At 57.6% G+C, this 19,989-nt stretch overlaps 2 protein-coding genes across 2 annotated transcripts in view; one reads left to right on the top strand and one right to left on the bottom strand.

Moving 5' to 3' along the window:
• Window positions 1-1,998: 1,998 nt before the first annotated feature.
• Window positions 1,999-10,420, bottom strand: HEXA (hexosaminidase subunit alpha). The gene is made up of 14 exons (XM_088538192.1): window positions 10,129-10,420; window positions 7,844-7,942; window positions 7,515-7,580; window positions 7,324-7,370; window positions 6,853-6,963; window positions 5,882-5,983; window positions 5,647-5,779; window positions 5,251-5,431; window positions 4,764-4,850; window positions 4,353-4,425; window positions 3,507-3,687; window positions 3,212-3,302; window positions 2,424-2,528; window positions 1,999-2,092 (listed from the first exon to the last, which is right to left on the bottom strand). The coding sequence occupies exons 1-14, from the start codon at window positions 10,418-10,420 to the stop codon at window positions 2,029-2,031; spliced, it is 1,632 nt and encodes a 543-aa protein (XP_088394318.1). The 3' UTR covers window positions 1,999-2,028.
• A 5,115-nt stretch (window positions 10,421-15,535) lies between these two features.
• Window positions 15,536-19,989, top strand: part of ARIH1 (ariadne RBR E3 ubiquitin protein ligase 1) — a 47,525-nt gene continuing 43,071 nt past the window's right edge. Inside the window, exon 1 of the mRNA XM_088538179.1 lies at window positions 15,536-15,949. Coding sequence (XP_088394305.1) covers window positions 15,584-15,949 — 366 coding nt within the window. The 5' untranslated portion in view covers window positions 15,536-15,583. The remainder of the gene's footprint in view (window positions 15,950-19,989) is intronic.

Below are 19,989 nucleotides of genomic sequence, written 5' to 3'. Positions count from 1 at the left end.
CAAATCAGCCCCCTTCATCCCTCCTAACCCATCGCCCCATCACCCCCCCAGCCCTCTTCACCCCATCAGCCCCATCAGCCCCCGTCACCCCATCATTGCCCCCATCTTCTTACCCCCCTTTCGCCCCTGCACTCCCTAATGAACCCTGGCCCCCAGCCCCCTCCTACGGCCCCCCAAAGACACTTCCAGTCTCAGGCCTTGCGGCAAGGGGAGCCGCCTTGGTTATCCTGACAATCCTAATTAACGAGCAAGCAGATAATTAGGAATTTAATTATGAGCGCCGAGCTCTCCGGAAGGAGCTGGCGCCACAGCAAGCGCCGGAGCCGGGCGCGGGCAGGCGGCACCGGCAGCAGCTCAGCCACTTTGGGGCTGCTGGAGCTGCTTCCATGGGGAGCACGGGGACGGATGCGCCCTGGGGACTGGAGAGCACCTCCGGAACCTCCTTCCCTCCGCTGCAGCCTGACCCCTGCTGCCCTCAGTATGTTCCAGAGTGAACACTCCTTCCTAGCTCAGCGCAGCAGCAAGGCCTGGGGAACTGCAGCACAGCTACTAAAAGAAAGCAGTCTGGGGAAAACAAACAAACAAACAATGAGGTGGGCACAGTTATGGCCATCTTTTTTACTCCCCATCTCCAATTTTTAACGTGCCGGCGCCGTTGGAAGCTGCCTCCCTTTCCCCAGCCGCAGGGGGAAGCTGAGACTGCTGCAGCTCATCACACTGCTCCCCGTGCCGGCCCTTAGGCAGCGCCCGGAGCGCCAGGAGACCCGCGGGAGGCACAGGGTGCTCTTTGGCGGCGCTGGCGTTTATTTTTAAAGCCGTTGGCCCCGCGTGATTCACGCGCTGCATGTTCCCGTATTATCCCCAGCGAGTTTTACATGACAAACACTGGTTAAAAATAGATGTTCTTGAAAGAAGCAAACATGTCGCGAGGACGGGAGCCGCCGGCACTCCGCGCGCTCGTGCAACTGGCTCTGTGGGATCCACGGAAGCGGGAAGCTCCGGCCCCGTGCGAACCCGACGGCGAGGAGGGCATTTTGCTGCAGAGCCCGTGGGCAGCGAAGCTCCATGTGGGGCCACGGCACTCCGGGACACACTCAGGAGCAGGAGCCGTCCAGGTTAGCGCGGGGGGGGACCGAGGAAGGCACTTTTTACACCTGATCATAAATATCACCTGGTAATTGCCTCCCCACGGCTTTCGGGAAACAATCTGGGTTAGTAATTAAATCCCCAGCAGGGACCTGGTGTCGCTGTGGGTAAACACGCAATAAATTAGCCCCTACTTAAAGGTCAACTGGAAGGAAATTCGCTTTGGTCGGCGCTGTGCGGAGCTCCCGGAGGGCCGAAACCCCCCTCCGAACCCCAAGCTTCTCCAGAGCTTCCCCTGGAAAGCCCTGTCAGGGCATCCTGCTGCAAGAAGGTAAAGAAACCCACGATCTGCCATTTTAGCAACATTTTTAATTCAAAATTACCAACAGTAAACATTTCCAGCCCTAACAGAGTTAGCGGTACCCTCTTGATCTCACTTAACACACACAACCACCCCGGCGCACAGCATCTCTCCCTGACAAATCCCCGTGCCGGAGCCACCGCGACTGTCGGATAACAGGAACCCCCTGAGGACAGGGCACAGCATGAGGACGGGCACGTTGGACAAGTGACCAACTGCTGGCGGCGCCGAGCGGGGACTCCGTAACAGCCCCGCATCCTGCTTCCCTGCGGCCGGCTGCTCCTCCGTGGCATCTGGAACGGGGATGATCCAAGAGCAAAAAAAAATCCCTGTGGAGCCTGGCGAGCCCCAAAGGAGCATGAAAAGGCACCTTTTCTCTTTGGGGTCATTTCTTTAGATTAAAAAAAATAGAAAAGAAGCAATGAATGCTTGATCACATTAAAAAATGCTCATTGTGACAGGACAAGAGCAAACGTAGGGAAGTCCCTTTAACGTGACAGCAGCTTTGGAGGGAAGGAGCGAGGGGGAGAGCGGTCGTTCCTCCGGGGCGCGCAGGGGGCGAGAGCGGCAGGGCTCTCTGTTCAAATCCCATTGAATTCGTGCTCACAGTAGCCCACGAAGAGCGGCTCAGCCTGGACCCCACGCCTGGAACACAGCAAAGAAGGAGATGCTCCAGCACGGACGCAAGCACAGTCCCGGGTCAGGCTCTGGGCAGTCAGAGGAGCACAGGCCATCAGCACCCAAATGCAGGTGCATTGAGCTCCCGAAGACGTCAAACTGCAGCCTCAGCCTGCGTTTTTTGCTCACGTGGGAAGCAAAGCATAAGGGCAGCTCCTGACGGAGGCGGGATGGGGCCTGCTCGCTGCTTGCGGGAGCAGCAGGGCCCCTCGCTGCCGTGCCCAGGGCCGAGCATCCGCGGCGCCTTCTGCGCGGCCCCGGGCAGCGCCCGTCGAGCCCTGTCGCGCGGGGCCCGTACCTGAGGAGCTCGCAGCGGAACGCGGCCAGCCGCGCGTAAGCATCCTGCAGGTCCCTCACCGTCGCGTTGCTCCAAAGGCGCTCGGCGACAGCCCCGGCTCTCGGCCTCGAGAAAGGAGGGAAAGACACGCTCGGCTCAAAGGGGGAGTTGGAGAGACCTCCGAGCTCCCCACGCGCTGGTGTAACACCCGGAGCTGCTTCTGCAGGTGCAGATAAAACTCAGGGCAGAGGGACTCCGTTATCCACATGGATACGGTAACGGCACCACCACATCCTGATGCCTGCACTTGCTGTGGGCAGGAGCACGAACAGAGCCAGCCTGAGCACAGACCCAGATCAAAATCCACAGTGCCAGAGAGCGTAGTTCACATTTAGAGGGTAGGTCAGCCCTAGACAGAAGCAGGAGGGAAGAGACCCCCCACTTCAGTTAACAGGCCTGGAGAAATGCAGGTGCTCAGTTCATGACTCGGGTCCTCCACATGGCTGCTTTGCATGGAAAGATCCACGCACAGATCCACGCGGATAAGGATGTGACCAGCTCACAGACAGAGGCCAGGACTAAACACAAACCGGTTGCAGCAGCAGGTTCTGCAGGGGCCTGTGTCAGTCTCACAGCCACAAGCCCTAGTTTAAGCCTCAGTGAAGCGCCTACCACCACAATGTAAGGGGACAGAGTCCAGTACCATTACGTGACCAAATCACCTCAGTTTGGTGTAACTCAGTGGTGAAGGAACCAGGTCTAAGCCCTGCCCACCCGACCCCAGCCAACCTCCTCAGGACCCCTCTTACCAGAGCCTGGGGGTCAGGTTAGTGACATCCACGTATTCACCCCACATACAGGCCTCTCCGCCGATCACCCGCTCCTTCTGCTCTGGGCTGCCTGCCAAGGGAGACACCGTCCCGAGGACAAGGTATTGCAAGAGACGTGTGATTAGCTCGGCTATGGAGACCATAGCAGCGACAGAGTCACTTAGGCACCCTCAGCACCTTCACATCAGCAGTGAAAGCAGACTAGCACCAGTCCCGGCACCACTTCTGGGAGACAAGTCGGGTGTCATGAGGGAAGCTGGCACAAGGAACGCACCTTTGAATTGCAGGGGCTCCACGTGGTAGGCGTCGATCCAGTCCTGCCCGTAGGAGATGCGGTTGAGGTACCAGGGGGCCGAGAGCAGCGCCTGGTACCCGGCCTTGGTGACCTGCTCCATCTCCTGCACGTACGGAGGGGACTTCTCCTTCCACACGTGGATGATCGTGTCGGGCCTCAGCTGGCCTCACAGCACAAAGATGCAGAATCAGTGCAGCCACCAAGAGCACCAACTCCCCTCACAAGCGGAGCGTTCCCAAGCCACCCACCCCTCCAAAACACCCTCCTCTGCCCGGAGTCCTGCCCCACAAACAGCCCCAAAGGGTCACAGCAATGGTGGGAGCTGCAGCGATCCCGGTCTGGAAGGAGCAGGACCAACCCCGCTGCCCTTAGGGCCGTGCTCGCAGGAGGGACAGGAGCACCCGCCTACGCCACAGCCAGGACAAAGCTACGGAGCAGCGGCCAGACGGGGGGGTTTCAGCAGTGGGATAGCGCATGGCTCAAAGCGACACCAACACCAACTGCCTGAGAGAGACCAGGGCAGACCCAGGGGACAACTGCAGCCACTCTCAGGAAGGGAGAAGCCACTTGCAGAGCATTTCATGGTTAAAAGCTGCCCCTTGCAGTTACACACCCCAGCGGCTGGAGGGCCTGGTGACAGCAGTGGACAAAGCCACCGCGAGGGCCCTCGGCAGCTCCATGTTAAGGACAGCCCCAATTCCCCACCAGGTACCTCCCACCAGCACCATCACAGCACCCCCAGGGCACACCGGGGCCCGGCTGCGGCACTGGCACCGCTCGTCCAAGCCCAGGGAATCCCTCTGAGCTAACGCAGGCAGCTCTCACCTTCGCTCCGTTGTCAAACACCTCCTGCCACACCATGTAACCCTTGCCATAGGAAGAGACGATGTCCAGAAGCCTGCAGTGGAAACAGCGCTGCATGTGGGACAGTCCCAGCCGCAGCTCCCTCCTTTAGCCGGCTGCAAACAGCCAAAGCATAACCCCCCATTTTTATTGAGCACCCAAGGCAAGACTTGGAAGTATTTCCGAAAGAGGGTAGGGGAGAAAGTCTGGCCCTTCACAGAGCTTCCTTCAGGCCCAGATCTCCCATCCAAACGTGGCCAGGCCCCGTGGGGCGAGGGAGCCATGCCCCAAGGTGCGCGTTCCTGCAAGCGGACGCAGGGTCCCTGCAACAGCAGGAGACATTTGTGCTGGCCACACACTGCAGCGACAGGTCCTGGGCCCAGCCGTCCTTACCGCTGGATGTAGAACGACTCCAGTTTTCTGAAATCCTCACCAAATCCCATCTCCTGCATGAAGGCACGGATTTTTGGATTCGACTTCCTGCGTACGAGAGAGAAGGGAATGAAAGCTCTGCATCCTAGAACTCTGCAGTAAGGCCAGACATGGCCAAGGCTTTCCCTGCTCTCTCTTCCAAGCGAAGGAGGAGATCAAAGATGTGCAGAGAGGCACGGCCAAGGATTGATGGGGTGGTTTGCACGGGCCCCATCTGAAATTTCTAGCCCTCTGGCTCCCTCTTAACGTAAAGAAACTTCCCCTCTCACTCTGCCTCCCGTTTCAGAGGTTGCTCTTGCCAGCACTTGTCATCCACTCCAAGCACATACCTGGAGCCTAAGCAACAAAGAGATCCTGTTCCAGATCCTAGTCCCAGGCACGTGGGACCCTTGGCCCTGCACTTTCTCCAGGCTCTGTCCTCAGCAACTCGGGCCTGCCCCTCACTCACCAGCACGTGAAGTCCACCTCGTCACCGCCGAGGTGAAGGAAGAAGTCCGGGAACACAGTGCTGACCTCTTGGAAGAAGCGCGTCACAAACTCATAGGTGCTGTTAAGGATGGGGTTGACGGGCCCATAGGTCCCAGAAAGATTCTTGCCCAGATAGCAGGGAGTCAGGAGGCCTGGAGCACCTGGCTCAGAATAAACCCAGTGCAGCGAGGGAAGGGTTGAACACCCCCCTCTCCCTGCCAGCCATCCATGCCCTCCCGGGCAAGGCCCTGAGCCCACACGTGGGATGTAGCTGTCCACAGCTTTCGGGATCCAGGCGCAGAGACTCGTCCTCCCCCGGGCAGGGCTGCAGCTCTCCCAATGCCGGTACCTCCGAACAGCCCCTTCTGCTCCTCACCTGGCCCCCATGAAAGCGTGTGCCCAGGGGTGTCAAACTCGGCGACGACCCTGATGCCGCGGAGCCGGGCGTACTCGATCACGGCCTGCACGTCGTTGGCCGTGTACACGTGCGTCACGGCATGGAAGGCTCCCTGCGGAAAGGGAGACGTCCCGCTGCTTCGCCCCCTCGGCACAGTGCGGCCTGGCGCTTGCCGCGCACGCAGGAAGCGGCACCAGCCAACAGGACCCGTTACCTTCCTGCTGAGCGCGGGGAAGGTCGCGCTCTCGTACGGGAATGACGGGTCGTCCACAATGTGCCAGTGAAACACGTTGAACTTGTTGTAAGCCATGACGTCCTAGGGAGCAAGAGGAACACAGGTGAACGCGCCCTGGCCTGTCTGAAAGGGCAGCCAGCCCAGGCAGACAGGGCCATAGGGACCCAGGTCCTTGCACTCCAAGGGGAGCAGTCTAATGAAGAGTGTCCCCAGGTGCTCCTGGAGTCATTCAGACACCTCTGTCAACCACGAGAGCGCTGCAGAGAGCTGCAGAAGGCCAGTCATGCTCCTGCCAGCGCTAAAACTCCTGTTCCTCCACAAACGTAAGCCAGTGCTGGAGGCCTGGATGTTGAATCCTGCTTGAGATGAAGGCACAACCACCACCCACTCCTGTCTAATGGGACCGTGAAGCAGCTAAAGCCTCCTTTGCCTCGGAAAAGGTCTGGTTTCAGAAAGCCAACCGGGCAGCAGGGATCTAAGGCATCTCCCGTTTTTCTTCCTTCCCCTACGTAGGGAGGGAAGTGAAAAACCACCCACCTGAGGGAGCTGCCAGTTACACAGGGCACAAACAGAGCCACGGGCACAGAGCACTGCACATGGAAGAGCCTGCAGCACGGAAGCATTTTTCCACGATGTGGCTCAACGAAGCAGAGCGGAGGCCCTGCTGCCACCCCACCCCATGCGGGTGCTCCCACTAGGCGCACACGGGCTGGTGTCCTTCAAACCCCCAGGTTTGCTCTGCAGACAGAGCGCCGTGGGGTAGCTGCCCCGTGCCCGGCTCCACGGCGTGGCTCTCACTAGATGGCTCCTGTGGCCTTTGGAAAGGACCAAGCACAAAAGGGAAGGCCTGCCAGCCAGCCGGGGAGCTCCTGCCCACCTTAGGCAGGGACAGCTGGCTCTGTCCCCAGGCAGGCAGGCTGGCCCCACGTGTCGCAGCGCAGGCGCCCTACCAGCGTTTGCAGGATGGCTTTCAGGGGCAGGTAGTGCCGCGAGGTGTCCAGCAAGAGGCCCCGGTGGGGAAAGCGGGGGAAGTCCACGATCTCCGTCTCGTTGACATAGTACTGCACACAGAGCGTCAGGAAGAAGTGAGCAGGGCTCCAAGTGACACGGCCATCCTCGGGGCAGCAGCAGGGTCCTCCTCGCCCCCAGAGCCAGCAGCACTGGGGGGGGTACCCTCACTGCCCAGCTCACAACACCACTGCTGAAGCAGCCAGAAAGGGCCACTGCACTTGATCCGAGAGCCACCACCTGGCTGCACTCTTGTCACAAGACACCGTGTGGCCCTTGATGTGACAGGGCTGCGCGGCCCTGCTGGACCCCCCATCCCTAGGTGCCTGGGCCTCCCCCCCGCAGGACAGGGTGCTGGGGAGAGCTGCCTCCCCGTCCTCGAACCCCCGGGCCCCTGGGCTCCCCCCGCTCACCGTGCCAGCCTCGTCGCGCCCCACAAGCTGGCTGAACGTCTCCAGGCCTGCGGGGAAAGCACACGGTGACCTTGTCAGCGGGCGTCCCGACGGAACGGAGCACCATCCAGGTGAGCCTATAGGAGGGAGGCACAAGAGCCGCCCCTCGGTGCCGTGGGGCAGGGCAGCGGGAATGCCCGCGGACACCTCACCTCTGAGCGCTCCCCAGACGGCATCCGCAGAGAGCAGCAGGGCGTCCACGGAGACGGACAGCTCATCTGAAACACAGCACGGGCGCGCGTGGGGGCCCCGCTCCACCGCACGCTGGGACGCAGCTGCGGCCTGGGGCAGAACTGCTCCCTGGCATCCCAGAAAGCTGGCACTTCCTCACTGATTTTGCCTCTCCCACTGCCTTGCCAGCATCCTCAGCATTCCCTCCTGGCTCGCACAGTGAGGATACTCAACACGCGAGGTGCTTACGGCACCGCTTCAACTAATGGGCACAGAGACCCGCGCTCCCGCTCCCAGCCCCGGTACTCACAGCTCTCCTTGGAGTCCAGGCTGGGAAACCCATCGCAGCCTGGGGTGGCCACAGAGACCAGGAGCTGGGCACAGGGCTTCTCCTGGGGCTGCTCGCTCCCTGCAACACATAGACCGCAGCCGTCAACCCAGCACACGGAGCTTAGGTGACCATGGACCCTGCCATCGCAGCTGAGGGCCACGCACAGCCCTCAAAGACCCGTCACTCCCAGGAACAGCTCAACATGGTCACCCAAACCCCCAGATCCTCGCTTTGAGTGAGCCTGGTCCCAAGTCAGACACCCAGGGGCCTTCGGAGAGACCCTGGCACAGCCAGCGCCAGGCTGAGACACAGGGAACACATGCTCTGAAGCTCCCAGGAGCCAGGAAGCACAGACATTGCCACGGAGGAATGGGAAAAGCTCTGTGGAAAGAAGGTGGCAGGGAAACCTCACTGTGAAGTTGTCTGCTCGTGTGCAGGCGAGCTCGCGGCGGCGCGGGCTGCCACGCACTCCCCGCGCTTGCGAGGGGGCAGTTCACCAGGCACAGCTGCTCTCGGGCCTCGGCACATGAGAAATCCAGCCTTTCCTTTACTTGAAGGGATCATCCCGGGACAAGTGCTTCCCAAAGCTCCATCCTTGGGAATATCACAAACTCAGCTGGACACAAAAAGCCCACCAAGCTTCGAAGTTGGCCCTAACAGGCTGGCCCTGCTTTGAGCAGGGGCTTGACCACACACATCTCTAACATCAGCTAGTCTTTGATCTCATTCCAGGAGGCCGAGACTCAGGGTTTGGACCTGGTCTACAAGTTCTAGAACGCCAGCAGACCCTGGCTGTACGCGACACCCCTCACAAAGCACCACCATCAAGGGCTGCCGCTGGGATTAGCCCACTCCGGAGAGAAGTCTCCGCTCAGCAGAAGGATCCCCGGAAACGTATTTTCAGAGGACAAATCGCAACTGCCACCAGTCAGAACCAACAGCCATGAGAGGAGGCTGCTTCCCAGCAGACAAGGAGGAACAGCACTGAAATATCTGGGAATTTTAAGGGGACCTTGCTTGGGAACATGGGGCACTCCTGCCCCTGAGGCAGCATGAATCCAAGGGAGGTGCTGAAGTCCCCTCATGGCTCGGGGGACGCAGTGTCGCTCTTTGTATTCACATACCAGCTTTATCTCTTGCTTTATCTTCTCTATTAATAAAAACTATTTCTTTCCATGCAGGATTTCCACTGCCTGTTACTACCAGTCTCTGCTAGTGCCCTACTCACAGGGATAAAAAAGGAAGGCAAGGAGGAAAAAAGCCTTCACATTAACCACATGGAGCTCGAGCCCCATGTAAAGCCGGGTGTATGGAAAGTGCTGAGGGTGCCCGTGGACATTGACCTGGTGATCACAAGAAATCGCTTCAAGTGACTTGCGGGCCATATTTGCCTCTGACAGAAGCAGGAAAATGTGAATAATTAAGTGTCATTTCAAGTTTAGTTCCTAGGAACAAGAGGAACAAGGGGGCCCCTTGCAGCTACCAAAGCAGAAAGCTGTTTGAGCTGCCGTTCGCAGGGCTTGGATCTAGAAATGAACCGGGCCACACAGTTCTGCCCTGTGTTTCAAGGTTGCTGTTACCAGCGGGATGAGGCTGAGCAGCTTTCTCTGCTGTCACCCTTTCTGCTGGGATCAGCTGCAACAGGAGGAATCGGAGTTAGAGGCTCTTTTCCTGATGACCGGGGCATTCCCTGCTCCTCAGATGGGTGCCGCCTGTGGATCCACGCTGCACCCCGCGCCGGGGTGCTCGTGCACAGCCCCAAGTCAATCCGGGCTCCTCAAGCCTTGGTTTTTCCGCCAGCAAGAGGGAGAGCCGCGACTGGCGCAAGCACCCTGGGCAGCAGCACCAGCGGCCCCAGAGGCCCCCGCCACCGTCACGAGGGGAACAGGAAGCACCAGGGAGCCCAGAAGTGAGCTGAAAGGGTTGAAGGGATTTTTTTTTGGAAAAAAAAAAAAACACAAACAAATTAACCCAGCAACTCTCCGCAGGACCCCATGATTTCAGCTTTCCGGCAGGGCATGCGAGCGGAGCGCTAGGGCGCAAGGCGGACCCGGCTGCGTGCCCCGATTTGGGGCCGTCACAAACCACTCGACACGGAACAGGTTTCCGCTCCCCGCCAGCCGCCGAGCACCTCGAGACCCCCCGAACGCGACGGCGACGCCGCGGCGCCCGGGGCGAGCCCCAGCGCCGGCTCCCGGGGCGCCCGCCGAGCCGCCCCGCGCCGCCCGGCTCCGTCCCCGTCCCCGTCCCCGTCCCCGCCTCACCGCGCGCGGCCGCGCGGGCGTCGCCGAACAGCAGCTCCCAGTAGCGGCGGAAGGCCTGGTCGAGCACGGCGCAGCCCGGTCCCACGGCCGAGGCGGCGGCGTAGGCGAAGCCGAAGCGGCCCGGGCGCAAGAGGCAGCGGCCGCCGCCGGGAGCCGCGCGCTCCGCCTGCGGCCGCGGCCACACGGCGCCCGCCGGGCCCGGCGCCGCCAGCACCAGCAGCACCACCAGCAGCGGCGGCGGCAGCACCGCCATGGCCGCGCGCGGCGGTCGCCTAGGCGACGCGGCCGCCATGTCGCCCCCCGGCTCGCACAAAATGGCAGCGCCCGCCCCGCGCCCGGCCCCGGGGCGGAGCGGGGCCCCCCGGCACCTCCCGCCGGGCCGGGGGGAGAGGGGAGGCCGCGGCCGGGGCCGGGGCCGGCCCGCAGGGCGCTGATTTGGGGCCGTCTCTGCCTTTCCCCAGCCGAGCGCGTCCTGGCTGCGTGTTTGCAAAGCGCGGCCGCAGCGGTGATCCCTGCGCGCCTCGTGTCACCTCCAGCCTCCGCTCCTGTGTTTCCCCGCGGATGCAGCCACCTTGGGCCCCTCCAGCCGGGCAGCCGCCAGGCTGCGGGCTGCCCACTGGTGCAGCTCCTCACACACGGGAGAAACTCTGGTTGTCCACAGAGAGCAACTGTGGCCAGGGGAGAAATCGAGCGCCAGAGGGATGTCCTCAGGATTTAGCTTTTATGGAAACCGCTAGGCTCAGCTCTGTGCAGGCGGCCCCCTTGAGCCCACCCATCCTCAAGGGGACTCTGTGGATTGTATTTGGCCACATCTTACCAACGTGGTTACCTACCATGGCTCCCCCATCCCTGCGGTACCGCCTGCAGAGACCCCCTGCTTCCAGGCAGCTCCTCCGGCAGCCCCTTCCCAGGCTCCCTCAAACAAGTCTTCTTGACAGCCCAATTTCCTCTCCCACGCATGTGAGGGACTCAAAGTCGCCACAGGACGGTTGAGGGACAGTTCAGTTGTGGGACCTTCAGGAGATGGATGAGGACAGGTAGGAGACTTAAGAGGGTTGGAGGCAGAAGGGGTGGGCAAGAGGCACCCATGGGTTTGAGGAGCTGAGGTCCCTCAGGAAAGGCTCCAGCTGGTGCTGCCAGGAGCTCAGCACTGACCCAGCGCTGCATCTTTCCTCCACATCCCTGGCAAAGGCTGGCTACTTCCTAAGGGAAGACAAGCTGGGAGCCAATGGTGACTACACCACAGACTAGGCAGTCACCTCACCAGTGGATCATAGGCCCAGAGCAGGTGACCCAAGCAATACGGGCATGGTGATGACAGCATTAGGGTCTATCAACTCTCCCAAAGCCACCAGGTAAAAACATCACCCTGATGCAAGTCTGAGGTCAGTTAGGGAAATCCCTACAGCTCAGTAAGAGATATAGAAGCAAAGGCACCTACAGCACAACTCAGAGAATAAGGTGCCCCTCAAAGCTGGGCTTAAATAGAGATCCTGGAGCAATGTTGAGAGGGTGTGGGGGTCCCAGGTGAGCCCCGTTGGGGGCAATAATGGCCTATTGGTGGTCTTGGGCTTTGATAACCCCCCACCTCTGCTTGGTGTTCCCTAGGAAGAGGTGTTGTGATCCTTATTGGACACAGTGCTTTAGTATGTGCCATGCTGGTTCTTGTGCCCCTTGCTCTGGCCCATTAGCCTTGGGTGGCTGTTTTTACCTCTGCTGTAGGTAAGTCAAATGGCAAGAAGAAATAGGAATCCTTGAAAAACAGAGCAGTGGGAGTATTAAAATCTGCAGGGAACCTCTGAGAAAATAGCACTTTTCTCTCTTTTTTTTTTTTTTTTCCTCTCCCCTCTGAAATTTTCCCCTGCTTGTCTTAAGGTTATTACTTGCCTACATGCAGCTTTTGAGGTCTTGAGCTTGTTTTGCTATGTTTCCCTTTACAAAGTGCTCCCTCTGCAATGCCAGCTGTTGCTATTCCGTTTCTGATGACATCCACTGATTTTGGTGTCTCTGGCTGCTTCCTCAGTCTGCTTTGCTGTATCAAAAAAGCAGGAGAAAGAAAAATGCTGCCTGCTGCTGTTGTCAGGCAAGCTCAGCAGCATCAGCAGGGTTATTCCCAGCACCTGAGACTGAAATCCAAGGGTGGGGGGGGCTTATCTTTTGCGGGGGGGTCATTGTCCTGGCTTGAAACAAATCCTTATTTCAGTTTGTGTAAGGGTAGCATGTTCATTACACTATGTAAAATGTTGTGGTTGTAGTTTTCTGTCAACATATTCAAGTCTTCTTGTGTATTCTGTTCTTGTTGCTATTTTAGGGGACCTGATGTCTCCAGGGGATGACTCAGAGAAGTTCATCTGTAGCTGGCTGGCATTAATCTAGACTAGCAGTTGGATTCAGGAATGCATCTTTACGTAAGCAAATGGCTTAAGCATGTGCTGAACTTTGGAGCCTCTGCTTAGGATGACCGGCTTTCACGCTTTCCTGCATCAGGCACAGAGCAGTAGGGTCTAGAAGTCACTGATATTGAGCACCTTTCCCTGGTCCATATGCCCAGCAAAGGGGCCTGGGGGACCTCACGGGCTGCAACAGGGCTGTGTTGGATTATCCGCACCCTGCAGGAGGTAGAAACCCGTATTCCTTCTGCTATGGGCTGCCCCAAAGTCTGGCCTGTATTTCACACTTGGGTGTTTCCAGTTTGGCTGCCTTTGGGGCATGAGGGTGGTCTCTGGGCTCTCAGTGCAATTCCTCATTCTCCAGCCTTTTTTTTTTTTGCTGCTGTTTTCATAAAGCCCTTTATTAGCCTGCTGAATTCCCTCTAACGTTGGCTGCATCTGCATCTAATCAGGAGGGTGGTTTGCACACAGATTCCACTGCTGGCGAGGAGCGCAAGAGCCAGGGAAAGGGCTGCGGGGAGCCCGGTCCCCACACACCGCTCGAGCCATGCTGAGCGCGCCTGCATGCACCGGCGCCTTGCAGGGCTGGAGTCCAAGCTGTCCTGCCCGCTGAGAGGCAGCTCGTACTTTCTGGGATCAGTTTGGTGTGTGTGGTCATGGAAATGCTCCCAGGGCGCTCCCCTGGGTCTCCGGTTTTTAAGCGCGCTCCCTCCTGAAGGCAGCTCCCAGGCCAGTGGACCTGCAGCCCTTGTGGCTCCAAGGGGGCTTTGGGAAATGCTCACCATCTCTTGGGAACACCTGCAGGTCCTTGACTTGAATTTTCATGCCGCAGATGAAGAGTAAGTCAGCCCGTAAAGCTCTCTATTTGCTTGTTTACACCACCTTTAATTCTTGGCAAAATATGATATTTGAACTGGAGCGGCACTATAACAAACATGAACCTAAAAACTGAGCTTAAGGCAACAAGCGTGAGGTGAGATGTGTTAATCGGCCAGCAGGATTTGTATTCCTAGCTGAAGAAATGATGCTGAGCTCAGCCTAGAGATACTTGCACTGCTGGTGCTTGCAGAGCTTTTTCCTCGGGGTTATCTGCAGCTTGTGCAGCTCTGGGGAGGCTGAAAAACCAGCAGTGACCCGAGGGGCATCTCAGCTGGGGCTTGCAGTAGCTGCTGGGCGCACTGGCAGGCGAATCAAACCACGGGAGGCACCTGGAGCCAGGCATGGAGAAATCCCTTGGGTTTCTTTTTCCCAAGCAGGGGATCACCATGTTTACTGGGCAGCAGGGGAGGAGGGCTCTTTCCAAGGGCCATCTGCCCAGTCCCAGCTGGAGTTGTGGAGCACTTCGGTGGCTCTTTGGTAGAGCGAAGAGACTGGGAGAGTTGGTGGCAGAGCCACATGGGAGAATTTTAAGCACGTGGCCCTGCCTGGTGCTACCAGGCGTAAGGGAGGGTGCTGTGAGTTATTGTGGAGCCTGAATTAAGGTGGCTGCTGTCCCTGGCTCCCCTCAATCATGCCTGTAGGTCCAGGCAATCTGCTGCACGGGGATCCATCAAGAGCCTGCGGATGTGTAGTGAAAGATTCCCCAGTGCAGCAATGAAAGGAGTGTGCAAAAGGGTCCTGAGTGAGCAAATCCCTTCAGCCTGTGCTTAACTTCATGGAGGAAGGTGATGGCAACACAGTATTTTATGCCTGTCAGCATCAATGTTAGCACTTACTAGAATCACTTTTGCAATTAGGCTCTTGCAACAGACAAATGAAAAAGCACCAGGTGCCTTCAGAGATCTAAATCACTTCTCAGAGTGGGCAGAACAGTGGCTTTTGACTTTCTTCAGAAGATTTTGAGAGTCCTAAAATCCCCAGAGGCAGAGGAGGTGCCCCTGTAACACATGCATGGCACCAGCCCTGCTTTTCTGGGGTACCTTTTGCTGCTGGGTTGGGTACCCGGAGAGCCACTGGGCAAAATTTGTAAGGAATGGAAAACCAGGCATAACTGGAATGATGATTCCTTGCAAGAGCCATGGATGAAACTTCATAGCAAGGAATATTTTTGAGCAGCAGGGGTTATGGCTTTAATGGCGTCCGTAAGTGTCCCACAGCTGGGCTGCCTCAGCTGCTGCCTCTGTCCGAGGGACGTTTTGTTAACGCCTGGGGATTTGTTGAGGTGCTGCAGGCCTGACCTCGGCTCCTGCGCAAGAAGGCTTAAACGTCTTTCTGAAAGACAGAGCTTTAGCGCTACTACGGCCCCGGGGAGGCTGCGCGCTCTCGTGGCTGCCCGTGTCTCGGGGCTCCCGCTGTCCTTCAGCCCCAGCAGCCCCGCGCGAGGCCTGGGGGGAGCCGGGAGTGCGAGGCGGCGGCCGCGGCCCCGGAGCGCTCTTGTCCCCCCGGGAGCGGCGCGGGGCGGGAGGGTGGATGCCCCGGCCAGGACGGGGGCCGCAGCTCGCGCCTCCCGCCAGGGCAGCGCCCGCTGCCACCAGCCCAGGCCCGGCCGCGGTTGCGCTTTACGGGTCCGTCGGCAGCCCCCTCCCCCCGCGGCTTTTTGGGGCTGGATTCTCATTTTCAGCCGGTTTCCCCGTGCCCAGCTCGACCGCGGCTGCGCGAGGAGGCAGCCGGCCCGGCCATGGGCGGCGACGCCGGGCGCTGAGAGCCGCTTCCCGAAGGGCGGAGCGGGGGCGGGAGGAGCGGCCGGCGCGCGCAATGGCGGCGCCACCCCCAACATGGCGGCGGCGCTGCCCCTCATTCGCCGCGCTCAAGATGGCGCCGGGCAGGCCTCGGCCGCGGAGGGCTGGCGCGCGGGGGAGGGGGCGGCGCGCAGGCGCGTGACGCGTGCGCGTGACGTGAGGCGCGGCGCCGTGCGTGCGTGCGTGCGTGCGTGCGCGGCGCGCGGTGACGGAGCGGCCCCGCCGCGTCCCTTTGTTGGCTCGGCGGCGGCGGCGGCGGCGCCGCGCGGGGCAGCGAGCGGCCGGGCCGGGCCGGGCCGCGCCGGGCCGGGGCGGGCAGCGCGGGGCGCGCAGCGCGCGGGGCGGGAGCCGCCGCGCCGCCGCCGCCACCACCCGCAGCGCCTCGCCATGGACTCGGACGAGGGCTACAACTACGAGTTCGACGAGGAGGAGGAGAGCGAGGACAGCGGCGCTGAGGAGGACGAGGAGGACGAGGAGGAGGACGAGCCCGACGACGACAACCTCGACCTGGGCGAGGTGGACCTGGTGGAGGCCGGGCTGCGCGTGGGCGGCGAGCGCGACGGGCTGCTGGGCGGCGAGACGGGCGGGCTGGGCCCCGGGCCCGGCGGCGGCGGCCTGGGCGGCGGGCCGGGCCCCGGCGGCGGCGGCGGCGGCCCCGAGCAGGACGAGGACTATCGCTACGAGGTGCTCACGGCCGAGCAGATCCTGCAGCACATGGTGGAGTGCATCCGTGAGGTCAACGAGGTCATCCAGGTGCGCCAGGGGGGTGTCTTGGGGAGGGGGGCCCTTGTGAACCCACCCCCCTCTTGCAGGAGGCATCTGGGCCCAAAACACCGCTCTGCACCACCCCCTTGTTTAGCAGGGGGTGTAAGAACTCCTAGGCCGCCGAGCCAGCCCGTCCCCAGGGCCCGCTTTGTCCCCACTTGCCCCAGGTTTTTCCTTGTTTCTCCCACAGGTGACAGGCACCGCGCGTGGGGGTTTCTTTTGTTCCCCCTCGCGGGGGAAGGCGAGCAGGAAGAGGCCACCGGCCTGTTCCGGAGGCTGCGGTCCCCGCGGATCGGCTGTTGGCTCCTTGTGTGAGCTCCGCTGCTCCGGAGCGTGTGCTCCAGAGTGGGACATTAGCCGCTGGAAAATGCTGCTGTGTGTGGTGCAAGCAACTGCCCGGGCGCTCGGCTAGGAAATCAGTAAATGACCTTTCTGAAGTCAAAATATAATAATAATAGCACCTTAGACTGGATAAAGGAATCTAAATTAGCTTTCTCGCTGCTAGAGTGCACAGCTGAGGGAGGCCTCTTTGTTAAATGCAGATATCTGTTTGCTGCCAGTTATTGATCCTGATATTGGGGCGCAGATGTGCAGGCAGTGCGTTAGCCATGCAAATGTTTGCTAACCTCAAGTGGCGCTTGCTGAATTAGTGGTTGAAATGGGCGCCATGTGTTTAATGAGCAAGGCAGTGAAAACCACGGCCCTTAGTGTTTGCACGGAGCGGATTCTACCATTTCTCTTATCTGTACGTGAGCAAAGTGGCGGAAACGTCCCCGTTGTTGAGCAGCAGCGCGTGTTCCTGCTGGTGGGTTCTCCCTGTCTTGGCCCATGCGCTGAATTTGCTCCTTTTTTTTCCCAAACTGATTTCTCAGTAGAGGTCCCGGCTTCTTGTCCGTGTGTTTTCCTTCTCTTGCGCCGCCCTTGAGCCGTGCAACTCGTGTGCCTGACGTCAGAGCGGCAGGACTAGTGGGCAAAAGTCAATACAGGTAAAGGACTCTGCTCCCTTCTTGGACCTGGGGAGCTGCAGAGGGCCCTGCTTTTGTTGGGAAACTGCCTGCGCAGCCACATTTTAGTTACCAGCAGTGGGTTTGCAGTTGTTGTTCCTGGTTTAATAGAGAAGAGTACAGAAAACTGGTTTACGTTCAGTGTAAACATGAGCTGTAAAGTCAGCCTAAGCTCTAGAATGTGTCAGAAGAGAGTAGAAAAACACACAGTTGTCTTGAATTGCTTTTAAACACCAGGTTATTGCTATTTGTTTTCTAGTGTGTTTGGAGGTAAATGAGCTTAATTCAGTTGGTGCTTGGGTATTTGGTCATCCTCGCTGCTGTTGCTTGTGGCGAAAGCTTGCAGGGCTCTGTGCTGTTTATTTCCTGCTGCTGGCACCCGACCAGGACTGCTGCTGCCACTTTTCTGGTTCAGGAAACCTTTTCTGGACTCACGTTGGCTCAGGATCCTGCTGCAGATCCTTGGTCGCAGGCCTGTGATTCACTTGTTCCAGTCTAGCCCCGAAGAATTTTGGTCTTTGTGTGTCGAAATTCAGATCTTGGTGTCATGATAATGGTTGCAGTTATGGTTTGTAGGGTCCGGCAGCTTCTTTGCTCCAGTGAAGTTGTGATGCAGGGAGCCCTATAGCTGGAAAAGCTGGCTGCAAGTCTTCTGCCCTGTAATCAGCCAAGGCACCAATTTCTGATCCAAAAAGCAGGTATAAATATGATTTTCGTTCAAGTTAATCTTTGCACTTGGAGTGAAAAGGTATCAGTAAGCAGCAGAATATCTGTGTCTGGGGATGAGGCACGGCCCATATAACTCCCATACATAGGGAGCTGGGCCCCAGTCTGTGCTAAAAGGCTGCATTTGAATAGCAGTTTTTTACTTAATAAATGCTAGTCAGGGAGACCAAATTTCCAATCCTTTTTAGCCACTTCCAAATAGCATCTGTATATGGAAAAACTTCTTAATTATGGGGGTTTAATCTGATGAAGACCTTGCTGAAATAGTAGCTATTTTGTGGCAGACTTTTTGGCTACCAAACGTGCAATTTATGCGGGTAGAGAGCAGTGTGCTTTTGGAGAGGGCCCCTTAGAGCCAATACCTGCTGCTTTGGGGTCACTTGGCCTTGGGAGACCACGAAGCATACGGTGAATGGGGAAGGTTTCAGGATGACTCAAATACTCAGAATATTTTTGCACTGGTGCTGCAGATTTGCCTGGCTATAAGCAGGATTTCAGGTGCTTAATGATGATTTTTACAGACTGTTTAGCACTTATGCTAATAATCTGATTTGACCCCACGTGCCACCTAACAAGAACTCCCCTTCTTCCCCACGTGCAAAAATAAACCCCTTAACTGATGCCTGGCTGGGACTTTTAGCTCCAGCCTCAGGCCAGGGTATCACTTCCTTGTGCTGCTGTAAATTCATTGAATAGTGATTCATTCGGTGGGTTATTTCAAATTTTAGCCATTAAAGTAAGATTTTTTTTTTTTTTGCCTCCCCGCCCCCCCCCCTTTTTTTGTATGGAATAACTTACAGAGCAGCTGCAAAAATGCAGGCATGAAGGGCAGTGTCTGCAAGTTGCGTTAAACAAAAGTTTTTATTTAAGAGGTGTTTTCCCCCCGGACTTAACTGTGCTCTTCCTCTCAGTCCTTCAGGAAGGATTCTCCAAATAAGTCTTTACTATTTTTTTTTCTATTTTTATCTCTGATTGCTATTTATATCTTTGCTCTAGATTTTCTGAAAATAAACCTGCAAACGTTAGAGCAGTGTGTTTGCTTCTGCTGTGAACAAATAGCACGTGTCACGGTCTGCGTTTCTCCTTGCAAACCTGTGCGTTTTGGGTCTTTCTGCCTTGGGTCGTTTTTTCTTTTCGGCCCCCTTTTTTGGAGCATCTGAGTGACATCCTTGTGATGTCACTGACTGGGGTTGATGTCACTGACTGCCTTTGTTCTGTCCGGACCTTTGTAACCTGTGGGAAAGGTACTGAAAATGCTCGGCTGCAGCTCTGAGGGAGGGCAAAAATTGCTCGAGACCCAGGTTTAAAACAAAAAATGCAGAATGCCAACAAAACATTAACCCCCAAGGCTTTAAGATAACATTTTTTATGAGCAAAACAGAGAGTGTGCGATACCTGAATGTTTGTACTGAATATTCCTTCCTTGTTTAGCTGATGATAAACCTGAGTGGGTGCTTTGAAAACAGAGTCAGGTCTTCAGTGGCTTTAAAAAATTGACATTAAAAGATGCCCAAGCCCCACGTTACGGTTACCCACTTGTTGAATTTGTCGGGGAGCAGCTTTTTTGAGAGACCGCCGCGAATATTCGCCGTGTGCTGCTGTGCCACTAAACAGAGCTCTGTTACAGCGAGTGTCAACCTATTGTTGCTTGGGAAAAGTGGCCGTGTTAAAGGGAGGCTGGAACAAAACAAAACGTCCCGATTCCTGGGCGTAACTCGGGAATTTTCCCTCGCGGTGGTGTAATTCAATGCTACTGCCAAACAGTCAAAATACGTTGCCCAAAAGAGGGATGGGAGCAACAAGGCTTGCTGTTATCGTGCACACTTGTGCTTAGAACTGTATTGTGTGTTGGAGATGACGCGTTGAAAATGTGGAGTTCGTGAAACCTCTTGGAAAGTGTCAGGTAGCTGTGGGAACCGGTGCTTCAGGCTGATGCTCCTTGTGCTTGGATCCCCTTGCAACCCTCTAACTGGGCTTAATCCAGGACTGACTGTTTTACAGTGAGTGGCTGCTGGGTCCTCAATGTGGTGATGCAGGAAGGAAACGCTTTGTTAAACATGCAGCTCTGTCGTGTGGCGTTTACAAGGTGTTTCATTATAGCAGGAATGCATCTAATATTTCCAAGGAGCAAACATCACTGTGACAAAGCTTGTTCCCAAGACCTGTTCTACGGGACCACAGCGGCTTTCTGGAGATGGCCCTGTATCTGGTCCCAAACAAGACTTGTAGTTCTGAATTTAATAGAAAACGTTGTGCGAAGGATTATAAATGACACAGGGATGGGGTAGAAAAGTCTTT

Source organism: Tinamus guttatus, unplaced genomic scaffold, assembly GCF_059628265.1.
Source record: "Tinamus guttatus ecotype Peru unplaced genomic scaffold, ASM5962826v1 Tinamus_guttatus_pri_ptg000942l, whole genome shotgun sequence".
Lineage (NCBI taxonomy): Eukaryota > Metazoa > Chordata > Aves > Tinamiformes > Tinamidae > Tinamus > Tinamus guttatus.
Note: the sequence above shows the minus strand (reverse complement) of the source record. Positions and strands in the feature narration are given on the sequence as shown.

Excerpts from the sequence above, each read along its gene's own strand:
- HEXA (XM_088538192.1), bottom strand. The coding sequence starts at position 10,420 with ATGGCGGCCGCGTCGCCTAGGCGACCGCCGCGCGCGGCCATGGCGGTG. Across the intron at positions 7,371-7,514 it reads CGTCTGGGGAGCGCTCAGAG|GCCTGGAGACGTTCAGCCAG; the intron begins GTGAGGTGTCCG and ends CTTTCCCCGCAG. Across the intron at positions 4,851-5,250 it reads GAGGTGGACTTCACGTGCTG|GAAGTCGAATCCAAAAATCC; the intron begins GTGAGTGAGGGG and ends TCTCGTACGCAG.